General features: G+C 36.5%; 1 protein-coding gene across 3 annotated transcripts; it reads left to right on the top strand.

Moving 5' to 3' along the window:
• The first annotated feature begins 4,625 nt into the window (after positions 1-4,625).
• LOC131144854 (exosome complex component RRP41 homolog) lies at positions 4,626-21,854 on the top strand. 3 transcript variants are annotated; one of them, XM_058093761.1, is made up of 13 exons: positions 4,626-4,904; positions 5,137-5,197; positions 5,309-5,355; positions 5,482-5,542; positions 10,371-10,409; positions 10,516-10,583; positions 12,091-12,169; positions 12,260-12,296; positions 12,564-12,680; positions 12,796-12,881; positions 20,209-20,298; positions 20,462-20,514; positions 20,655-20,699. In XM_058093761.1, the coding sequence occupies exons 2-12, from the start codon at positions 5,144-5,146 to the stop codon at positions 20,507-20,509; spliced, it is 726 nt and encodes a 241-aa protein (XP_057949744.1). In that variant the 5' UTR covers positions 4,626-4,904; positions 5,137-5,143; the 3' UTR covers positions 20,510-20,514; positions 20,655-20,699. The 3 variants fall into 3 exon arrangements, with proteins under 3 accessions (XP_057949744.1, XP_057949743.1, XP_057949745.1); XM_058093760.1 differs by lacking the exon at positions 20,655-20,699 and adding an exon at positions 21,555-21,854 and having other exon boundaries at positions 4,627-4,904; XM_058093762.1 differs by lacking the exons at positions 4,626-4,904; positions 20,655-20,699 and adding an exon at positions 21,555-21,854 and having other exon boundaries at positions 5,309-5,378.
• Positions 21,855-22,949: the final 1,095 nt, after the last annotated feature.

Below are 22,949 nucleotides of genomic sequence, written 5' to 3'. Positions count from 1 at the left end.
CGACCTTTGATGGTACGAGTATGTTCAACTATTGTTGTGTGATCTTCTTTTCAAATGTCGTTGATCTGTTGATGACTTTTGCATCTGTAATTGAGAATGATGCTGACAGATTCGATCCATTGTTGAAGAAGATGGTCGACTTCCGCCATGCTAAGATGTAGAATTGAGATGTATGGATAATACAATGGTGAAAAAAAAAATATGGATAATATAGGGGCTAGGATTTTTTTATTTTTTTTGACATAACGTTCACAAATGGCTTTGATAACATAAATAAAAATTGAAACAGTAAAAACAATTATATTTTATTCAATAATTGAGCTATGAACACTACGTGCTGTAGAGAGGATACAAGTAGGGGTATTTATACATTATTACATGATATAGGTAATAATTATAAATCTCATATTTGAGATAATATCTGCTTTGTTGTCATATATCTTTTTTTTTAATCAATAGACTTTGATTTGTTAGCATATATGACCCTCAGACATTGACTTTGGATCTATGATACTCCTTAGTCTTTATTGTGATAATTTGCCTCGGATCTTCATCATTTAAATCTGTAGCAGACAAATGTGACCATCGATGGTTTGATATAATTGTCAATATGCATTGTTAATATATGTATCCACACTTTTTTAAACTTAATTTATATTCATATACCAATAAAAATGATATAAAACAAACGCAAATGCAAATCTTAGATGAAAAATATCATAGATGATGATTAATATTAGTTTAAAAAATTATTTGTTCTTTGTTTTCATTCATGTCTTTATTTTATTTGGGAAGACTATACCATCGACCCCCCATTTAAAGGTATTATATTGAAGCAGTTATTTCTTTAATAAATAAAACTTATTTGTTAAAATTGACCAAACTTGATTATAACCTTGAGTTGACCAGACTTGCCCATTTTCATTGTGTTAGGCCAAGCCTTAAGCTAAGCTGAAATAGTTTTTCTCTCAAGACTATGAGCATTGCCAATCTGTTAATATGAGTTTTGCTCATCTATCGAACCTATGGGAGTCGCCCATTTGTCAATATGAGTTTTGCTCATTTGTAAAGCCTATGGGTATGCCCATTTGTCAATATAAGCTTTGCTTATTCGTTAAGCCTATGGGCATGGCCATATGTCAAAATGAGCTTTGCTCATTTGTTAACCCCTAGGCATTGTCTGTAACGACCTGCTAGAATTTTTTTTTATACTATAAAATTTATAATGCTCTGATACCTACTAGATTAAATCAAATCATCAACCTAAGCAGCGAGAAGCTGTAATCGTATAACCATAACCATATATATACAATATCAGAGTGTCAGAATATTCCCAAAATATACATAAACAACTACTCTCCAAAATACCCTCAACTGAACTAGAGCTATACAAAAATAACCTCCCAAAAATACTCACTCTACTAACAGGGCAGCACCGATGCCCCTTTACCTGCGAGCCTGATCTACTCGCCTAGTTTGGTCACCTGAAAAATGTCAAATAGTGGGACGAGACAACGCTCAGTAAGACGAAATATGCTATCGCTAGTGTGTGGCAAGTGAGCTACATGCTTGCAAATTATGACTAGGTAAATACCATAACTAACAAAGCTGAGTCAAATCTGTATACCTATTGCAATATAAATCATACCTATGTTGCTTAACATAAATTGATTTTCTTGAATATTTATTCATAATACTGCTAATATCTATAGGTATGACTACTTTCTGTAAATATGATCATACATTTATATAATAACTGAAAAGGTTCCCTGGATGGATAACTGAGAGTCATAATTTAATCCCTCATGATAGGGTTGTGCGGGCCGAAGACGGGACCTAACCTGACTGGCCGACCAGGGTAAGTCAACTGAACTCTGACAGTCAGATCGACCCCCTCAACCCATATCTGATGGGGAGCTTGTCCACAACATAGGCACGATCAACTTCTGAATACCACATACTATCTGAGTAGTGGTCGCACTCTAAACTGAATATAGTTATGGTACCGAGCTCTGCTGACTGAATCTAGTCCATTAGGGTCTGATACTATATAGGTAACTGATATATCTAAAGTACTATTTTTACCATGATTTTGTATTAACTGTATTAACCATGAAGCTGAAATAAACTGTATTTGTATCAATTGTATTTTCTGAAATCAACTGTAAATCTGTATGTCATAGTACTGAAAAACTATATAATCATGGTATCATGTAAACTAAAATTACATTTCCTTGCCTTTATATTCTGAAAATATGTTCTTGAAAATATTGTAAAACATGTTTCTATATGCATATTGTAAAACATGATTCTGTACTATATTCATATTCTCATGCTACACAGTAATTTTAAACATCTTAAACATAATTTATAATCTATATAAATTCATGCTCTAAATAATTAACCGGTAAAAACATATAATTTATATGGAAATCATACTAAAGTTGCCTAGTATAACATATTTCCCTTATCTGATTCCTGCTAAAATCCCCTACTGACACGAGTCCTACTCCTACAGGGTTCCCCACTCAACACCCTGAAAACATTATATCCCAAAATAAAATATCATTATTTCTGCGTCTACTACATTTCCTACAACTACTGGAAATCCTAATTTTGAATAAAAGACCTTACCCTAAATCCGGGATGAAATTCAACTCAATCCCACCAACGATCTATTCCAGCAGACTTGAAGAGAACTTTTCCAGGAGCGTCGTGGTGGCCTCAGATCGTCGATCTGGCGACTAATGGGGCCGAAATCAAAGAGAGAGGAGGGAGGAATCGTAGAGGAGAGAGAGAGGGTTTTTTTGCTGAAAATTTCTATGTAAAATCCGAGTTTGAGCTATTTATACCATGGGATTCGTTGACAAGCTCCCCCCTTCATCGACGAAATTTAGAGTCGCCCAAAACATTCTCTTGGTATCTTCTCATTGACGAGGCACACCTTCGTCGATGAGCCCAGTGTGCAACGTCGTCGACGAACACGAAGTGTTTGTCGACGAAACCTGCTGCCTCCTTCTGTTACTGTTTCTCATTTACCCATTTTATTTATTATTTAAATACTATTATTCTTTGAGTCATTACACTGTCCATTTGTCAATTCAAGCTCCGCTAGTATGTCAATGCCCATCTATCAATGTAGGTTCTGTTCATCTCTTAAGCCTATGGGCATATGTCCATCTATCAATATAAGCTCTATTTATCTGTTGAATCAGGAAGCAGTAAGTAGGGAGCATTTACCTTAGTTATAATGGTATCCAACATCTACTACGATGGTCGCACCAATATTTGGCATGTAATAAAACATTAAAGATAAATAAATGCACATTATTATTTTTTATTAATGAACTAGCTCGTTAATAGGAAATCTTGGACTGTAAATAGTCAATGTCTCTTGAATCAAGTCCTTCCACCATCAAAGTCACCTATATCATGGATTTTATTCAAGTGTCATCGTATAACAAATCTTGCCACCATTTGATCTCCTTGTATCTCAACTACCCCATTTGGAGTAGGGAATTCAACTTTTAGTTGATCTTCCCTCATTGCATTCAAGGTAGGGCGTCCAATTATCACATTATACATTGATGGACGATCAACCACCAAAAAACTTGTCATCATTGTGATCCATTGTGGTTGGGTCCACTGTCATGGGGAGTATAGTGGTGCCCAACAAATGGAATACATCTCCCCTAAACCCCACCAAAGGAGTGGTCACCAGCTTCAAAGGGTCAAGTCCTATTTTCATAGTTTGCAAATTTGACAAAAATATTATGACAATTGAGCTACCATTATTAATCGAAATTCTCGCAATGCAGTAATATGTAATTAGCATGGAAACTACCAATGCATCATTGTGCAGTGTCTTCACTCCCTTTATGTCTTATTCGGTGAACGTAATTGCCTTTTCTCCCCTAGGCTTCTTTTGTCTGTCATATTACTCCCGAGAGATTAGTAGATTGCTAATGAATCTCCCTCTTCAATTTCTCTAGTTGATTAATCTTATTAAACTTCTCCTCGAACACCAAGGAGATATCTAAGCTATTAGCATCCTCAGGTCTTGGTGTTTTTTTTCACTAGCATTGATGTCTTTGAGATTTGTTCTTGTTGTACTAAAGCTTGAACATTTTTTTTTCCCCTTTGGTGGCATATCCAAATGAGGTGTCACTAAGCTAATAGCATCCTCAGGTCCTAGTATTTTTTCTCACCGACATTGATGTCTTTGGGGTTTGTTCTTGTTGTTTTAATTTTTTTTTTCTTTCGGTGGCAAATCCAAATGAGGTGTCACTTGTTTTTGTATAAAAAGATTCTTCTTTTGCTATAGAATTTTACTAAACATTTCCTCCATTATTTTTTGAGAAGACAAAAATTGCTCCATGGGAACCATTCCTTCTTGCTTGGGAGTGTACTATGAGTGATCTCTAATGTTAAGTTAGGAATAATAGAGGGAATGAGGAAAAGAAGTACAACATTAGAAAAGTAATGCTATCATGTGTTGCTTTACCTTATCTTGAAACACCCTTAAAAGTGACATTCGTTGGTTCTTTAAGATGGATACTGACGCCCCCACACGCATGAATATTGTTGGACTTGTTTTTGTTTTTATTTTTTATTTTTTATTACATAGGCTCCAGTCATTTTCGTTAATGAGTCCTTCCGACTAACTTAGTGTGCTGCCAAACTTACGGATGAAAGTCTTCTTGAACGAGAGACGACCAGCGGCGGGAGCTCGTCGAACGACCTGCTGGTCCGTAACCCTAGCACTCGCGCCACATCCCAGCCTTCGATCCTCTCTCACAGCCTACTAGCTTTCTTCGCCGGACATCTCGGCCTTCATAGGCTTCGAACTCGGAGCCTCTTCTCTGCTAGTCTGCCAAAGGGTTGAAGACTCTTCTTGGCTCAACGTGAGTCCCTCCCTCCCTCCTCCTAGCAATTGATTGAAGTGTCTCAGTGTTTGAATGGTTGAACACAAAATTGATGCCAGTATTTCTTGAGTTCTCTTTTATGAGTGTTGTTAACAATTATGCAATTCATAGTTGAGCATGAATGATGCTATTACCTCAATACTTTTCATATAAAAGGAAAAACATGCCTGTAGTTGTTAATTAATGATCACCACACTTTCTCGGAACCCAGTTCTCAGATGGAGTACGTGAATCCCGAAGGGCTTCGCCTAGATGGTCGCCGTCCCATGGAGGTATCTCTCTCTCTCTCTCTCTCTCTCTCTCTCTCTCTCTCTCTCTCTCGTGCATGTGCAAAGACGGAGTTTCTAAGTCCATCCCCTCTCTTAATCTCATTACGATATCAGATGAGGCAGATACGAGCAGAGATTGGTGCTGTGTCCAAGGCTGACGGGTTCTAAAGCTTTTTCCACCACCGTAGTTTTTTCCTTTGTTTTAAATTTCCGTCTACAGTAGAAGAAACATTTGAGCTGATGGAGAGCTTGATTTTTATTTTTTATTTTTCAATGTTTTACTGCAGTTCTGCTGTTTTTGAGATGGGTAACACAAAAGTCATTGCTGCAGTATATGGCCCTAGAGAGGTACCTCTAATATCTCAAGTTTAATTTATTCTTGTATCATCCCCTTCATTTTTCTGGTTTCATATCTAATCGTTTTAGATTGAAACATTATTGGGTTTTTGTTGGGGCATGGAAAATCAGTAAAGTTTCATTGTTTATAGTAGAATTGAGTAGTGGTTAGGCTAAGTTGTATTAGTGTTCTTGGTAATTGAATGTGATCACTAAAATTTGTGGTATGTGTTTCTATAATAAATTCCATTTAGAAATTAGCAGTGTTTTCAAACTTTTGAATTCAGAAGGTATAAGGCTTTGGTGATTTAATACGCAGGTTTGAAATATATTTGCGATTTATGAGAGACATTGTTGTTTAAAAGCAATGAATAAGTAAGCTCCAAATATTTTAAAAGGGATTGGAAAAATTGTTTTGTGCCCCTTGATTTTTGCCTTTGCATTGCCATTTAACATGTGTGTTTGAGAGCTCCAAATATTTTAAAAGGAATCGGCAAGATTGCTTTGTGTCCTTGATTATTGCCTTTGCATTACAATGTAACATGTGTGTTTGAATGAAGTTAGTGATAGAAGTATATGAGCACTCTTTTGGACTCTGATTCGTATTTGTACGAAAGAAAATTGTTGCATACTTGTATAAGAATGCTTTTATTTTTAATTTAATAAATATTAGGTTGAAGCAATGTTATTGCCATATTGGTGACTGCAATGTTAGTTTAGTGAAAAATTGGAATGACATTTTCATTTTTTTCGTATTATTATGCATGCTTGAAGTGTGCATTTGTTGCCAAAGCAATTATAAATTAATATTTCCTCAAGCTTTAAAAGAAACTGAGCTAAAATGGATGAGTAGCTGCAGCTTAGCGGTTGCTGGTTTGTCCCTTGCTCAGGATTTGAGCTTTTTTCCTTGTTCCATACTTCACAGTTTTTTTTTTTTGCTTTTTTTTTTTTGCATATAAATTTATGGGATTGCATGAGAATTATGCACACTCCTTTTGTCCCGAGGAGTAGGGATGAATGAAGGATTTGTTCCTAATCAGCCAATTCATGAAGCACAGGTAGGAATAGAAGCCAATATTGGAGGACACTCATTGTTCTGTTCCCCACTTCGCTGCTTTTCTTCTCTGCATGAAGGCATATGATCGGGTTTGTTGGAGGTTTCTTCACAAGGCATTGGAGATGGAGCGTTGTGGGTGTAGATGGAGGAAGTAGATATGGTTATTTCTTTTTTCTGCTTTTTCAGTTATGGTCAAGTGTGAAATGCTTATTTTTTTCCTGCTTTTGCTGTTATGGTCAACGGCGAACCAAAGGATGGTGCATTTAAAACTTGGTTAGATAAAAATTGTCCTCTTTGGAAGCTAAGGGCTAAAATAAAGTCATGGGTTCCTCAACAACAAAGGAGACCATTTGGTCTAAGGGAGGTTGTCCTTGGTATCTTTGTAGAACATTGGTCCATAATTGCCATTTTCAACAAGTTACATTTCCTGAGGTATTTTTGGTAACTTTTGTGTTGGCAATGGGCTATAGTTGTCTCTTGGGTCTTTCTTGGGTTGAGTTTTGAATATAGGTCTTAATAGTTGTCATTTAGTTGTCTTTGGAAGTCTTTGGTCAAAATATGGTCTCTTAAGTTTTTGCTTGGTCACCCAAGAAGTTATTTGTCCTCAAGCATTATATGCATTATGTTCTAGCTTTATAGAATTAGAGGTGATGAAATGAAGATTAGAGTTAAAAAATTGTTTAAATTTTGGGCAAGAGTGCCTTGTTGGACCCTTTCTCTCTTTTGTTATGGGGCTCTTGGTAAGACCTCTTTCAACCTAATTTATAACTATGCAGGCCTGAAGAAGACCATTTTTATTCCAAGTCTATTCCTAACAAAGTGCTCCAATTGCATCAATTCAACCCTGATCTTCTGGCTCTTGGGTTTCCTGAAATATCTCTCCTTGCTTTTAGCCACTGAGCAGCCGCTTCTTTTAACCTTAAACCCATTTTATGTCTCACTTAAGATCACACTAAATCCTTTCTCTGCCTTTTAGCTTTCAAACCCATCACTATACTGTTGTAGCTTAGTTTTCTAAGGTGTGCTGCACCAATTTTTGGGATCAGAGTGGAGGATCCGATAAGTTTTTTGATCAGAATCCTCTTCTGCAATGGTGGCCATTGCTGAATTGAATTTAAAGCTTGAATCTATTTATCAAGATCATGAAAGAATGAAGAAGACTTTGAGGTAATTGGATGCAAATATAGGCTTTCTTAAAGCCAAGTTGGAAGCTATGTCTGATGAATGATGAAATGTTTGAAGGGCTGTAAGACCAGGTTTTCTCTGCTCTGGAAGGAAAGACGCTCAGTTGTTGGTTCAATGAATCAAATTGTCTTGCAGAAGGTAGGCTTTTAGCCCTATCTTCTGCACGAGTTAGAATTCATGGAGAATCTAGACTGAATGTTGTGAATCAAGGAGCAAAACTAGGAAGATGTTTTTTACGGGGAAATTAATCCAGAGGTATTTCTAGATTGGATGCTTAGTCTAATAAACGTCTTTAGGTGGTAATTGATGGATGAGAGGAATGCCTCATTCGCAGAAGCCAAATTTAAAGGGACAGCTAGAGTTTGGTGGACAATTAGAATTTTTTATTGTGGGATTTCTTTGGGACAGGATTCGGTACTTGGCTTCTCTTTGGGCTTATAGTGCATGCTGTTGTTAGGGTTTGTTGTTCTCAATGTGTCATTAGAGACTGGAATGCTTTATTAGGATGATCTAGTTTTATTTTCTTTTTTCTTTTGAGCTGAGGAATTCTTATTCTCTCCCTTTTTTGTGAGTGTTTCTTATTTTGCTTCTCAACAAACTTTCTTTTTCTATATGAAACAAATTCAAGAAATGTGCCGTGCTACCATTGGGATGTTAGGATGACATGAACGCTGCCATGCAACGTGTACCTCCTAATTACAAGCAATGAATTTACTTACATTTGGTGCAATTAGTTCAGGGGAGCCTGAACTAATTGTCACTTGAAGAATACACCAAGAAATTTTATAGCTCAACTATTTGGTCAGAACTTCCCTAGAATGAATATGTAATGATTTGCATGTATTATGAAGGACTAAATCCAGATATTTCTTCAGAATTGGCTGCTATTCACTTGTACACCAGCTGATGTGGCGCAATAATTTACCAATGGAAAATGAGTTGAAGTATAGCTTTATATTGTTTCCCATTGAAGGCACTACCAAAAGTGAAAGAGCTATTATGGATTCAAGTGTTGAAGAAGTATAGCTTTATATTGTTTCCCATTGAAGGCACTACCAATAGTGAAAGAGCTTTTATGAATTCAAGTAATGGGAAGCCAATTGACCACTCTCAAGATAGTCCCTCTACTTTTGACCATTGACCACCTCATTCCACATCATCGAGTCCACAAGGGAGTTCTAATTCTAAGGCTGAATGAGGGATTCACTAATTATAAGGCTGAAAGAGGAATTCTATCTTTTACATGATAAGGCTTTTGGTAATTTTCAAGCCAATGTCTCAATCAATTAGTAAGCTTTGTGAACATGATGCTCTTGTTGCTGCTGCTCTTGAGCAAAAGGCTAAGAAAGTTGTAGTGTTGGAACAAAAATTTGATACTGACGATAAAGATCATGGTAAATAATTACTACTAGTCAGCTTATGAGTGGTTATTTGTGGATGCAGCAAGGAATACAAAACAGGTTTTAATTTCCACCATCGCCAAATAGAACAGTGAAATACCAACTACTGGGTGGAAAAACTGCAGTGTACTACCATTACTGTCCCACAAAGACTTCAAACAGACACAGACACCCATGAAACAGTGAAAACACTCCGTAAAACCAAGCAGCCACCTCACTGTTCCTCACATACTGCTGGCAATTGACAGGAACAGTGTAGACACATGACTACTGATTACCAGAAATGCTCCAAACAGCCACGTACTACTATAGAGTATAGAGTACCAATAGTCTACCTTTTCTTTGGAAAAGAATTTACTTTCTACCAGAATATCACACAAATTTGAATTATTATGAACAAATCATAAGACATAGCAAACACAAATTTTTTTTTTTCCCCCACATCGAACCACCTCAGCAGTTAAAGCGAGTTCCAAATCCTTCGGCTAGGGGTCAGGCTCATCAAAAACTGAAATGACAGAACAGTGAGCTGGAGGCGAACACGAGCCCGATCAAAAAGATGCTAAAGATTCAGTTTTACCGTACAAGTATTTGGATAAGAAGCAAGTTTGTTTGTGAGCAAATGCTGACAGACCATCGTAAGAGCAGTAGCCAGCTACTGCCAACTGATTATAGTCAGGCTTCTGTTCATCATCTAGATTTCCTCAGTTTTATTTTCTTAGAGTTTGATGATGATTCGAGAAAAAGAATGAAAAAACAAGGAAGTGAAAAGAAGAGAACTGGGTTTTGATTGTATAATCCCTTTTTGACTCCAAGTTTCTTGGTAAAAGAGAGAAGCCGAGCAAGCATGGCGGCAGCCCAGCGCACACTATATGCCCATATCCTTTTTATTTTCTATTATGCATGCACATGAATATGCCTGTACTAACTCAAGATTGTTTACTTTGAGAACATGATAATTTCCATTATTACTGCTTGCGATATACATGAATCATAATGTGTGCTCTACTGTAATTTACTGTTTATGCAAGATAGATGTTTTAGTGAGCTTTCTTTCTCCTCCTTTCTTTTTTCTTCTGTCTTAATTTATTTATTAATTTTTGTTTGTGTGTATTAATTTTTCTCTGGGGAAGGTTAATTTTAACGTATTGTTATCAAACATTTTTATCTTCACTTTAGGATCTGTTCTGCTCTTCAGGTTCAAAATAGGAGCCAACAAATAAGTGACCAGGCATTGGTAATATGCTTTCTGCATTTATTGATTTAATTTTTAAGCTTGTAAAAATTTTTCTTGCATTATTGCTGCCTTAATTTCTCAGTATCCTTAATGAACACTCTGTAAGGTGCGCTGCGAGTATAGCATGGCTAATTTTAGTACTGGAGATCGCATGAGAAAATCAAAGGGTGACAGGTTACCTCCTCTTTTTATATTTGAATATTTTCCCATTTCCCAATTGTTCCTATGTATTGGTTTATAATATGACTGGTGACTGTTTTCTATATAATAAAAAAAAAAAAGAATGGTGACTGACTGTGCTTTCCATTATGAGAAGTTATGAACCTGCAGACTCACAAAGATATTCTCCTCAGTAGTGTAATACTGTGGTTTTAAATTAGTAATTATGTTGAGTAAAAATTTTTTTTCCCCCAGATGTATCACTCTCAAATACTAACGTATAAAACTATATATATGTTTATATCCATATGCGTTTGCAGACATGCATGTGTTTCTAGACTGGAATTTTTTGAGGAGACTAAATTAGACATTTATTGGTAGGCACAATGAGAATCAAAATGAGACTCGGTCAGATTGCCAAATAAAATTTGTTTGAAGTTCACCCCAAAGCATACAGTTGGATTAATCTTGTTGCACAAGTAGGATTTCTACCTATGTCGAAGTGTGTGTTTGAGGGATATGATGAAATGCCTTGAGATGGCTTTGCTAAACATAGTTGTCGCCATATTGCTTGACAATTGCTTAGAAGCTGATTCAATTTGTTTATTTTCACTGGATAAGGTTTGTAAAATCAAAGAAACTACTATTTTTCGAAGTAGCACCTGTCAGCATCTGGATCCAGGTGCAGCTGATGCCAACAATGAACTAAACATGGATAGCTTAATCATTAGCATATGCATAAAAGCTCTTGCAGTCATCTTAGAAATCACCGAAACTTGGGGTTTTTCAAACACCACTACTGCTTTAAAGATTCTGTCGTCCATGGGTCATTCAGGTATTTTGAGTTTGAGGTTCTTCGTGTTAATAAATCAATTTTGCATAGACATTTTGAAAAGTGTCAAGGACAAAGGCCTAAGTTGACTATGATTAACATGTTAATCATGCTCAAAATCCTAACCTATTAGAGACTCTTGTTTCATAATGTTCAGTTAAGAAAATTGCATGTCCACGTGTCTTTATTTGACTTAACAGGCATGTATCTACAAGCTGCACTAGGTGTTGCTTTTTTTTTTTTAGGGCAACCATTGACCTAGTGTATGAATGCTGCACTCAAACTTGCTTGTCACAAGTTAAGTCACAGAAATAACCTTTCTGAACACGCAGAGGTTAGGTTGTGTACATCACGCTTTCCTTAGATCCATGGCATGGGATCTTTGTTCACTGAGTTTTGCATTTATATGATCCTAAAATGTTATTTGGATATGTGATCTCCTCATGAATCCCTAGCTTCTAATATTCTATGTTTCAGTAAAATTTTCCCTACTTTTAGCATCAGTTTTTATTTCCATTGAAAAAAATTTAGCTGTTGAAATGTTGGGGGTGTTTCTTGTTGCTTTCAGATTTGTGATTTTTACTTTAATTATAAGCTGTATTAGTGGTTGATTGCTGCACAATCAACTGAATACACAGTCACGAGAGAGATTTGCTGTCACCTACTTTACCATTTTCTTCTTGTGCACAGGCGATCTACTGAGATATCTCTGGTAATTCGTCAGACAATGGAAGCATGCATATTGACACACTTAATGCCTCGTTCTCAGGTCTGACTCTTATCTTTGTGGGATTTTTCTTGCTTGAAGCTGGTAGTTTTTAGTCCTTTTATGACACTCAGCTCATTAATAATTTTGCAGATAGATATTTTTGTCCAAGTTCTCCAGGCAGATGGAGGTACCTCTTAAAACTGAATTGCAAAATAAATTTGTGCCTCTCTCTTTCACGCACATACACGTCCTAATACACATATATACGCACATACACATGTACAGAGGTAGGTGTATGCACTCCGACTCACCACCCATGCATCAGTTGTCATCTATGAAATTCACAGAAAAAGTTCTGGAAACACAGCTATACAGATTTTCTACTGTGCTGCGATGAATTGGATTTATAGACTTGGGAAAACCCTGCTCCTCAGTGGAACTCACTTTTCTGTAGGAACAAGATCTGCTTGCATCAATGCTGCCACTTTGGCCCTTGCAGATGCTGGAATTCCAATGCGTGATCTTGTGACATCTTGTAGTGCAGGATACCTTAATAGTACACCACTTCTCGGTGAATCCATCCATCCATTTTCTATTTAAATCTTCTTAAATAACTTCTTATCAAGTGTGCATGGTATCAGTTTATATAGTAGCTTATTGCAGTTAAAGTTTTTATGCATGAGCAGATTTGAACTATGTGGAAGATAGTGCTGGAGGCCCTGATGTCACTGTTGGGATTTTACCTAAATTGGACAAAGTGACTCTTCTTCAGGTTCTGATCTTATAATTTATTTGTTATTCACTCTTCGTGATTCCTTTTGTGAAAACGAAAATTCATAGGTCTTATCCGCAATGCTTTTGTGGTCATTAAAGTTTCTTATTTTGGATAATAGTTTGGACACGGAAGAATTTTGTGCGTGGGTGGTGTGTGTGTGCACACGTGTTTGATACTTTAATTACATCTTTTCAATGCAACTGTTTTTTTGAAAGCAAATGTGGGAGAGAGATCTTCTCCCTTCCTTATTAGATCTGATCCCTTTTCAAGCCCACAGTTCACCTCCCATTGTAGCTGCAGTGACCCATTTCTGATTTACAATGGAGATGGCTAAGTTCCACAATTTCCTGGTCCATGAACAATGCAAGAGTACGTGATCAACCGATTCCTCCAAATATAAAAACATCTATTGACAAGTGGGAGATCCTTCTTCCGAAGATTGTCTATGGTAAGGAATTTTCCAAGAGTATCTTCCCATGTGGAAAAGGCAATCTGTGAAGGGGCTGCCTTTTTCCAAATCAGGTTCCTAGGGAAGTTAGTGCTGCTCCCAGCTGGGGAATTAAGGTGTTTATAGAAAGAGCTGACGGTGAAGTTCCCATCTTTCCTCAAAACCCGTTTGGGTTCATTAGAATTGGCCTGCCTGAAAATGAGACTTAACAGAGACTGCTGAAAAAATCTGTTAGAATTTAAAGTTCCCATTGAAAGTATATCTATTCGAATGAATATCCCAAACAATTGCTTGACCCTTAGGTGTTGGCCAATAAGGGCATCTATGTTGCTTGCAAGTCTGAAAATGAAAGGAAAGAGGAGCTGAGTTGTGAATTACCACACCAAATCTCATGCCAGAAGAAAACACGAACTCCGTTCCCCACATGGAAATAGATGAGAGGGAAGAAATTCTCCCATACCCTTCCGATATGTCTCCAAACACCTGTACCCGGAGCTGCCTTTGAAACTTTTGAGGTCCAACCTTTATGATCCATACTTGGCAAGAATAACATCCCTCCAGAGGTGATTTTTCTCAGTCATGAATCTCCAAAGCCATTTCCCCAAAAGAGCCTTATTAAAGATAATAAGGGATCTGAGACCAAGGCCACCCTTTTATAAAGGTTGTTTAACCACTCCCCATTTAACTAGATGATATTTGAAAACCTCACCCATGTTCCCCCAAAGGAATCTTCTGATACCCTCTAATCTCTTGGCCGCTGCACTAGGGATAGGGAAAAGAGACATGAAGTAAAATGGCAGATTGGACAGACTACTTTTAATGAGAGTGAGTCTGCCACCTTTTTACAAAAACCTTCATTTCCAACTAGTGAGTTTCTTTTTGAACCTGTCAACAATGGGATCCCAAATACCCTTGTCCTTAAACTTTGCAAAGGGAGATTGAGATAGGTGATAGGAAAGGCACTGAGTTGTCAGCTAAGGATACCTGCAAGTAAAAGACCATGATCACCAGTCCCCAATGGAATGATTTCACTTTTGCACAGATTCACTTTTGGATGCAACTTTTAGTATCTGGAATTAATATTATAATCTCTTGTGTATTTATTACTTACATATTGAGGTTTTTATTTTTTTTGGGGGGGGGGGGGGTTTCATTTATCTCATGAAGATTTTGAGTTCGAGTACAAGTGGATTTGTCTAGGAAACTAAGAGATAGTTTATGGATGGGTTTTTGGCAAGGAGCTTTTAGGAGTCCAAATTCATGGATTGGGTGTGAATGCTGTCACATAGTTACATGCAGTGGGATCAGGTGTGGATGTGGATAAGCGGGCAGATTCAAAAAGTAGAAGGTTAGAAGTGTCTTCTAATTGTCTATGTAAATTATGTATAATTTTCTCAAAAATAGGTATGAAATATAATACATAAACTAATATGTAGTCTTTGTGAGAAGAAATGTTTAATTTCAAGATATAAATTAATATATTACATAAAAGTAGTATGCATTTTGTAACAATGACTAAAAAGTTGCAAAACTACATTGTAACTTAATTTCTATTTAGTCTAAAAATAATAAACCATTGAGCATATGGCTCACTGAAGGTATTTTGAGGTTTTTGATGGGAGCAGGGTTCTATCACACTGGGAGTGTGATTTGTCATGGTTGGAGCAAGGCTTTGTGAAGGTTCTATAAGAAGTGCGGAATTGAGAAGGGAGGGGGATGGGGGAGTAGAAGTTTACTTTTGTGTTTGTTATGTTGCCTCTTTTTAGGTCTTTTTGGAATGAGCTTGGGGATTTATTTGGGCTGTGTGGTTCTCTATGGAATATGGGTGGTCATTTGATGTGCAAAACCCCCAAATATGCACAACGGAATATATATTTGTATGTAAATGATCAAACACACAATGCAGCACTTTAATGATGAAAATACATAACAATCCACAACCACAGCAAGTTAATGAAAGTAAGAACAATCACAATGACACAAGGAATTACGCGGTTCGGCAATGCTTACATCCACGGGAGCAAACGGCAAGAATTTACTATCTTCTTGTGTAAATTACAAGAGTAATACAAGAACCCTCTGAATTCTCTCAAGCTACATCAACCAACACTCTAAGTATATAAGATATACATATATATAGAGTTTCCAAAGGTTTTCCCTCCAAACCCCAACCATATTAACGTTTCCCATTCAAAATTAAAAATTTGCGTTGGGTGTCCCGAGCCAAACCATCGACGGTTTTCCCTAGTGCTGCTTGATTTCCTTCATGCCTTCCCTTTGTGTATGCTTTCCACTCATAATGTGAGCCACAATTCACATCGATCTCCACTATGGTGAACATATGCCCCTTGGGAGAAACTGAAAACATGAACCCGCTGCTCCACCTTTAACATGGGATGTTAGGTTGGGACTGTCTCCCTTCCAGCAATTGGAGATAAACTCTAAGCCCAAGCAACGTTGCTTGAACTTGCCGATGACAGCTTCGACTTCTACCATTAACCCCGATTCAGTTGTAGATGTTACACCCAAAGACTTCACCTTAGGCTTCCAACAAGGCCTTCCCATTGGTCTGTTCGAGCAAGGTTTTAAAAGGCTTAATTGAGGCTTGCCTCAAGACCAGATATACCCAAAATGCCTTGAGAAACTGACTAAAATTCCAAGTCCAAGAAGGCCAACACATTATATACACTAAGGCTTACGCATTTGTTCAAAACTCACGCTTTGCTTCTTTTCAATTGAGATATGAAACAATGTGCTAATATGAGTTGATTTGTAGGACTCTTGAACCTCAACCTTTCGAAAGTATTTGAGAGTTGCATCTTATATCATAAACATAATTTCAACATTGTAATGTTATAATTATCTCTTAGCACGATGTACTTTGTAGATTCAAGTTAGTGTTGTAAGAAATGGCCAACAAGCACTTTACAAATTATATTGAATATTTTAAAAATTTATTTATATTTTTCTTAATTTTTTTTAAAAAATATATCTAATTTATATACACATTTTTGGCTTAAAAATAAATTCCCAAAAGGATTATGTTACGTATCAATGCCTTAAGGCTTATGCATCGCTTTGTAAGGGCTAAAATGCCTGGCCTTGCGCCTTCAAGTTTCAATATATTAGTTTGAGGGATTTGTCAGGTTGCTTCTCATATTGATCATCTATTGCTGAGTACTGGATGGGGAGATGCTTTTCTGATAGTTCAGGACTTGGTTTTGGACCATTTTCCTAGTGCAGGGGAACTTAATCAGATGGGCTGGTTTTTTTTTCATGAAGAGGTGTAGATTTTTGTAGAATAATTTTTGAGTTTGGAGTAAGTCTGTCTTTGGGGTTTTAAGGGTGGCAAAAAATCATATTTTTGGGGGGTGAAGGATTTGCTGACACATGATCAGCAATGTACTAGGGTCTCTCTTTAGAATGGTTTTGAGGAGGCTATCATGGAGGGGATAAGATGGATGCAAATGGTGAGATGTAGATGGGTAAAGTAGGGAGATTGTATTTCCCTGCCAGTTGGAGGAGGCACATAAATTTGATCTGGGAATTGGAGAGAGGGAAAATTATCCATGATTCATTGGTAATTGCAGGAGAGAGAAATGATTTCCATGAGAAGTTGGTTTTGAGGATAATGATTCTAGCTTGAAGGCTGGGAATAGGGATAATTTCTATGAGAAAAGTGCTTAGAGACCATTTTCAGATGCCATTTTAAGATGAAGGGTGATACGCCCTTGGACCTAATGGTGGATTTTTTTTTTTAAATAAAAAATTCATGGATATTTTGAAGGATGATGTTATGAAAACTCTTCTCAAGTTTTTGTGCTAATAGGGTATTATGGAGGACTACCAATTAACATATATTACTTTGATGCCTAAAAGGGTTCTCCTACTAACATGATGGATTTATAGTTGATTAGTTTGTGACTATTGTTTACAAGATTTTGACAAAGGTCAAGTTTTTGCATGGGTAGGGGTTCTATTAATTCTTCATCTTGAGCATCTATTGAAGATACACACATTGATGATGTGCCTAGTTGTCAATGAAGTTAAAAGGATGTGAAAAGAAGCAAGGGTACTTTTAAGCTATTCTCTGTCTGTCCTGCTCGATATATTAGAGGTGTAGAGGATTGGTGGTTTGCTACCATTTATGGGCCGAATGGCGTCTCTCTGAGAAGTCAATCCTTTGAGGACCTTGTAGACATTTTTGGTTTGTGTAGCCCTTATTGGTTGTTTCCCGGGGGGCGGGGGGGGGGGGGGGGGGGTGGGGACTTAAATGTGTCCCGCAGCTCTAGATAGATCCTAGGGAACCCTAGGGCATCCACTATATGAGAAAACTTGACGAATTTATTCGGGATTGTGTGCTAAGAGAAAGAATATATATGAACTTTCTACTTATGATTGTAACGGTCATTTGCCAATGTCATTAATTGATGATTACACAATTTGAATAATTTTGAATACATCTCAAACAAATACATCAACCAAATACAAATAAAAATCAGTCCAATTACTGTACCTACATCAATCCACACCCATTAGGATTTAATTAACGTATCATAAAAATAAAAAAATTATGAATTAGTTATATGTGAATTTTGACGAATTTATTCGGGATTGTGTGCTAAGAGATTTCCCTATCAATAATGGCTAGCTTCACTTGAGGGGCTTTTGGGGATAGACAGGCCTGCTACTGCATTGACAGATTTCTGTTTACAAATGAGTGGGAGGACAAGTATCCTCATCTCGTTCAACATATCCTCCCTAGACCCACTTCTGACTGCTACCCTCTCCTTCCAGTCTAACCCTATGAAGTGGGGCTCCACTCCCTCCCGTTTTGAGAACATGTGGTTAACTCATCCTTCGTTTTGGTCAGAAGTTGGTGAGAGTGAATGTCAGGTTGGAGGGTGGGAGGGTTTTAAATTCATGAAGAAGCTGAAATTACACTCGCTCCACTGGTTCCAAATGGACCAAATGCTCACTGGTCCATTTGGACTGTCCAAGCCCAACAAACTCGAGTATGAAACTGGACCAAATGGCAAATGCCCATGGGTCCACTTGGACTGTCCAAACCCAAAAAATCTAAAGTTAAAAAAACAAATGAAAAACCCTCAGCAATATTGCTCTCATGTCATTTTTTTAATTTTTTATGAAAATTTTATTATAGGTTTGAGTTTTTATTGCTGGATCATGTGCCTGATCATTTTGATAGAACTTGGGATGAATTTTTGTTAATAGTCGTGTTAACAAAAAATTGCATGGTGCGTTGAATCCTGTGTTGCTAGATTGATAGTATTAGGCATGTTTATAGATCTTAGAATTATTAAGTGTTGACTGGTTCTTGTTTATACAAGTGAGAGGTGTAGGTTTGAATTTTCAGGATGCCTCTTGTTATACCTCTTAGCTTATTGTGATTTTCATGAATGTCCTTCCAACTTATAGTGAGTGCCTTTTGAGGGGCGCACTTTCTATTTCCATTTTGGATTTGGTTGTTGAGAGAGTTTCTAAGAGATTAGGTGGGTGGAAGCGTGAAACTGTGGAAGCATGCTTGTGGTCCCTTCACTCTTGTTGTGGCTTGTCTATCAGGTCAGTAGTCCTATTTATTTATTTTTTATCTTTGTTTTGGATTCCTGAGTGTAGCTAGGAGTGAAAAGAGAAGGAGAGATTTTCTTCATCAGGAATGGAGGATAGTGAGAAGGATCATTCAATTGTGAGGAGATCTAGGTCTCAAGGTGGTTTGGGGATAGGGAGTCTAATGTCTAAACACGTCCTTGGAGGTGCAGCTGAGTGTCTTTGGCATAAGCTGATTTAAGAGCAAATATTTGCTGCAGCAAAATGGATGGGATGCTGAAGTTGATTTCACAAACTTGGGGACATTAAGGTTAGGGCCGCAAATTTATTTCTCGTCTGTGAAAATTCATTTCTTTTTTCATTCATTCATTCATTTGACTAGCAACAAAGTTGGGATAAAATTTGTTTTTGGGGTTGTTTCTTGTCAGGGAAACTTTGTGGAGGTTTTTCTCAGCTTTATTCTTAATGGTGTTCCTTTTTCTTCTTCATTTGAGATGGTTTTATTTGTTGGGATCTTTACTTCATCCTCTTGATATTAGATGGGTGATGATTTTATTTATTTGAGTATTTTTAATTTATTTATAATATCTTTTGAGTATTTTAGTTCTGAATATTATTCATGATTCACCTTGGATATCTTATGTTTTTGATTGGAGAGTTTGGTCACTTTGCTGTTCTAATAGTTTTTGTGATTTTTCTAGTAAATCTTCTCAAGTGAGCAATGAATATTACTTTGGCTTCCAATGCCAATTCTTTTTCTTTGGAGAACTTTATTTGGAAGGCTAAGGCCCCTTTTAGAGTTGTAGCTTTTGCATAATATATGGTTTCTCAATAGGATAAATCCTAATGATAGCTTGTAGCTGAGGCCCAATAAGGTCTTCCCTCCTGGCATCAGCATAAGTGTAAGCAAAGCAATGAGAAAATTGGCTTATTTTTTCAGAATTTGTTGCATTGCCCGACTGCAAAAGAGAATAAGGCTCATTTATTCCTTTTTTTTTTTTTAACAATTTTCTGGACTTTGTCCTGTTGTGTTTGTATTCTCCTCTTTCTCCTTAAGGACATTTTATTCTTTTAAATAAAATTGGTCCTTTTTGATCCATTGGAGGCCCGTTGAGCCTGGGATAATTGGATGTTGTTGTTCATCTCCCATCCCTGCCTCTTAACAATCCCCTCCCCAAGGTTATGACCAAGCTGCAGACGTTGGGGGATGACCTAGGGGACTGCCTTTGCCTTATTCCAGTTAGCTGCCTTTCACAAGCAAAGTTTTTTCCCTGGATAATACATTTATACAATTTTAATTCGATGCAGATGGATGCTAAGTTGCCTATGGATATGTTTGAAAATGTTATGCAACTTGCCATGGAAGGCTGCAAGGCAGTGGCAAATTACATTCGAGAAGTAAGAGATGTCAATTAGATTTGTTTTTACGAGTTCCTTCTAGCTGCTTGTGTTTTTTTAACGTGCAGAGCTCTTTGAACTGTTTTTAAATTTGTTGTGTTTCCATTTCTTTAAAATTTAACCCTCTTTCTGTTGCACCTGGGGTAACTGGCTTTGACTACAGGTATTACTGGAGAATACCAAGCAGCTTGAGTTTCGGCGGGGTGTATAGGTTAGGTATGCTGCAAATTTTGTTCAATGTGTTTTCTTATGGATAGTGATATGATCATCAATGCATGGCAAAGCTTCAATTTGAAATTTTTTTGAGAAGGGCATCTATACATCTTGTTGGTATTATTTATTCTCACAAATGCTAGAATTTGGCTTTCATAAATGAAAACAATGGTGAAATGGAAGGATTCTACACTGGGTGGAAAATATCTTGGAGACTTAGTATGGGATGCATATTGTTAAAAAACCTCCGTGAAGTCTTGTTTCTGAACAGCATTGTGCTGCTGATGGTCGATGCTGAATGTTGGTTCCACCAAGCCTTAACATGGAGACCCAATGTGGTTTATTGTGAAGTTTGATAAACCCAAAAAAACTCACTACTGATTCTATTGATTGGAATTGGGTCTCTTGAGCTGGTAAGGTTGCAGAAAGCATGTCTGTGGAGTCCTTGTGGCTCCTTTCTACCCTCTTTGGAATTGTATTTCTTCAAATGATAATTATTTTCTAGTTGTCTAGATAGATATTCAGAAATTATTTTGGATTGTGTGACATGGACTGACAAATTGTTAGGTGCTGAGAAAATGCTTTCTTTTCTTTTCTATTGAGTGATATAATTAGCCTATTGCCATAGATGCCCGCGAACCTGGAAAGTGGGTGGGCTTTATATAAACAGGTACTTGGCCGTGCAAAGAAAAAGTAAAAAGAGGCTTATAAACAGAATGATAAACCAAAAAGAGCATAAAATTTAGATTAGTGCTTTTTTTCAGTTCTATTTTCAACAAATACACAATTAATATTGAGAAAAAGGTATTATTGACAGTGGCACAACAGTAAAACATATGCAATCACGTACATGCAACATGCTTCCTAATAAAAACAATGATTAATGATGGCTTAAAATGAATCTGAGTCTTTAAATTGTCAGACTGAGTTTTATATTGGTTCCTAGAATTTAATTTTACTCATAATCTCATTATTGAGACTGACTTGCATGCCCATTCTTAAATTTTAATGTCTCACCCCCCACCTCTCTCTTGCAATTTCAGATGGCAGTTTTAACTTGGGGATGTTAGATGCAACTTCACTTGGGCAATGACTGCAGTACAAGTCATCATATGCAATGTATTTCTAATTTATTTTAATTGTTATATTTTTGTTTCAAACTATTATAAAACTGTTTAGGAGGATGAGTTTTAGGCTTTAGATTTGTGCTTGAATGGATTTGGTTAAAGAGTCCATGCAATTTTGTATTATGTTAAAATTTACACAAATGTAAACCCTAGCTTCTAACAAACACAAGCTAACTCATATTTTATGTTTATTTATTGATTCGTTTAAAAATTTAATGGTCGCTCTTCCAAATTCTTTCAAGAATGATGGCACCCACCCTGCCTCAAAGGATGGGTGCGGGGAGTGGGGAGTCCCCCTATGTACGAGATGTGAGCAAAGGGTATGGGGAAAGGTACAAGAAGAATATGATTTCCTTGCAATGAATGCACAGGTGTATCAGCAAGCAAGTGGAGAGACGAAAAAAAGAGACTAGGCAATGAAAGATAATGATCCTTAAGACCCCTAGAACCCTAGAACCAAGAAGATGTGCTTGGATCAAAATGAGTGACAGAAATAATGAAGAGGAGTATGTAATAAAGGAAAGCAAGGACGAGAAAATATTTTAAATACTTCCTTAGAATGGAAAGGAGATGAATTGGTGCACCCACTCGTTGAGCATTTATTGGATGATGCATGTCTCTTAATAGACCACCAATTTAAGAGAAACGAGAAAAAGTTATTTTTTCATTATTCTCAGGATTTATTCATAACATCTCCTAACATAAAAATTTTAAATTTAAACCATAGAATATTTTACATAAGCAAGAAAAGCCAATTAATATAAGTTTGCAAGTTCAAAAATCTTGTGTAGTCATTCATCCTCAAAAATCCTTCTCACCCAACAACATTACCCCTTTGAAACTTAGGAAATATTGAGAAAAGGAAAATATCAAGGAATTCATATTTTTGTGTTGTCAGGAAAAGTTAAAAAAGAAAAATAAAAAATATATCAAATTCATAAATAAAATTTTAATTTCATAAATTAATATTTAATTTTAAAATTTTTAAATAATATTAAAATAAATTTTTTTTTGTTAATATTTAATAGAGAAAGAAAATATAAGGAAAAATGAGTTTTTTTTTAATTTTATTTTATTTTATTTTATTTTTTAAGTAAAATCTTTGATCCAAACGAGCTACAATTTAAATTTTTACCAAGGTTGCAAATATGATTAGGCTTGCAATTGGGCAGCTAGTGAGTGGAAGCCTGATCTTGTGACCTGCAAAAAAAAAAAAAATTACATAATAACCGTCATATAATAGGCATATAATTGGAAGTAGAGGTAAGCATTTGGCAAAGTCAATTTGGTTAACTAATCAAATTAATTGAA

This window comes from Malania oleifera, chromosome 12 (genome assembly GCF_029873635.1).
Source record: "Malania oleifera isolate guangnan ecotype guangnan chromosome 12, ASM2987363v1, whole genome shotgun sequence".
In the NCBI taxonomy this organism is placed as follows: Eukaryota; Viridiplantae; Streptophyta; class Magnoliopsida; order Santalales; family Ximeniaceae; genus Malania; species Malania oleifera.
Note: the sequence above shows the minus strand (reverse complement) of the source record. Positions and strands in the feature narration are given on the sequence as shown.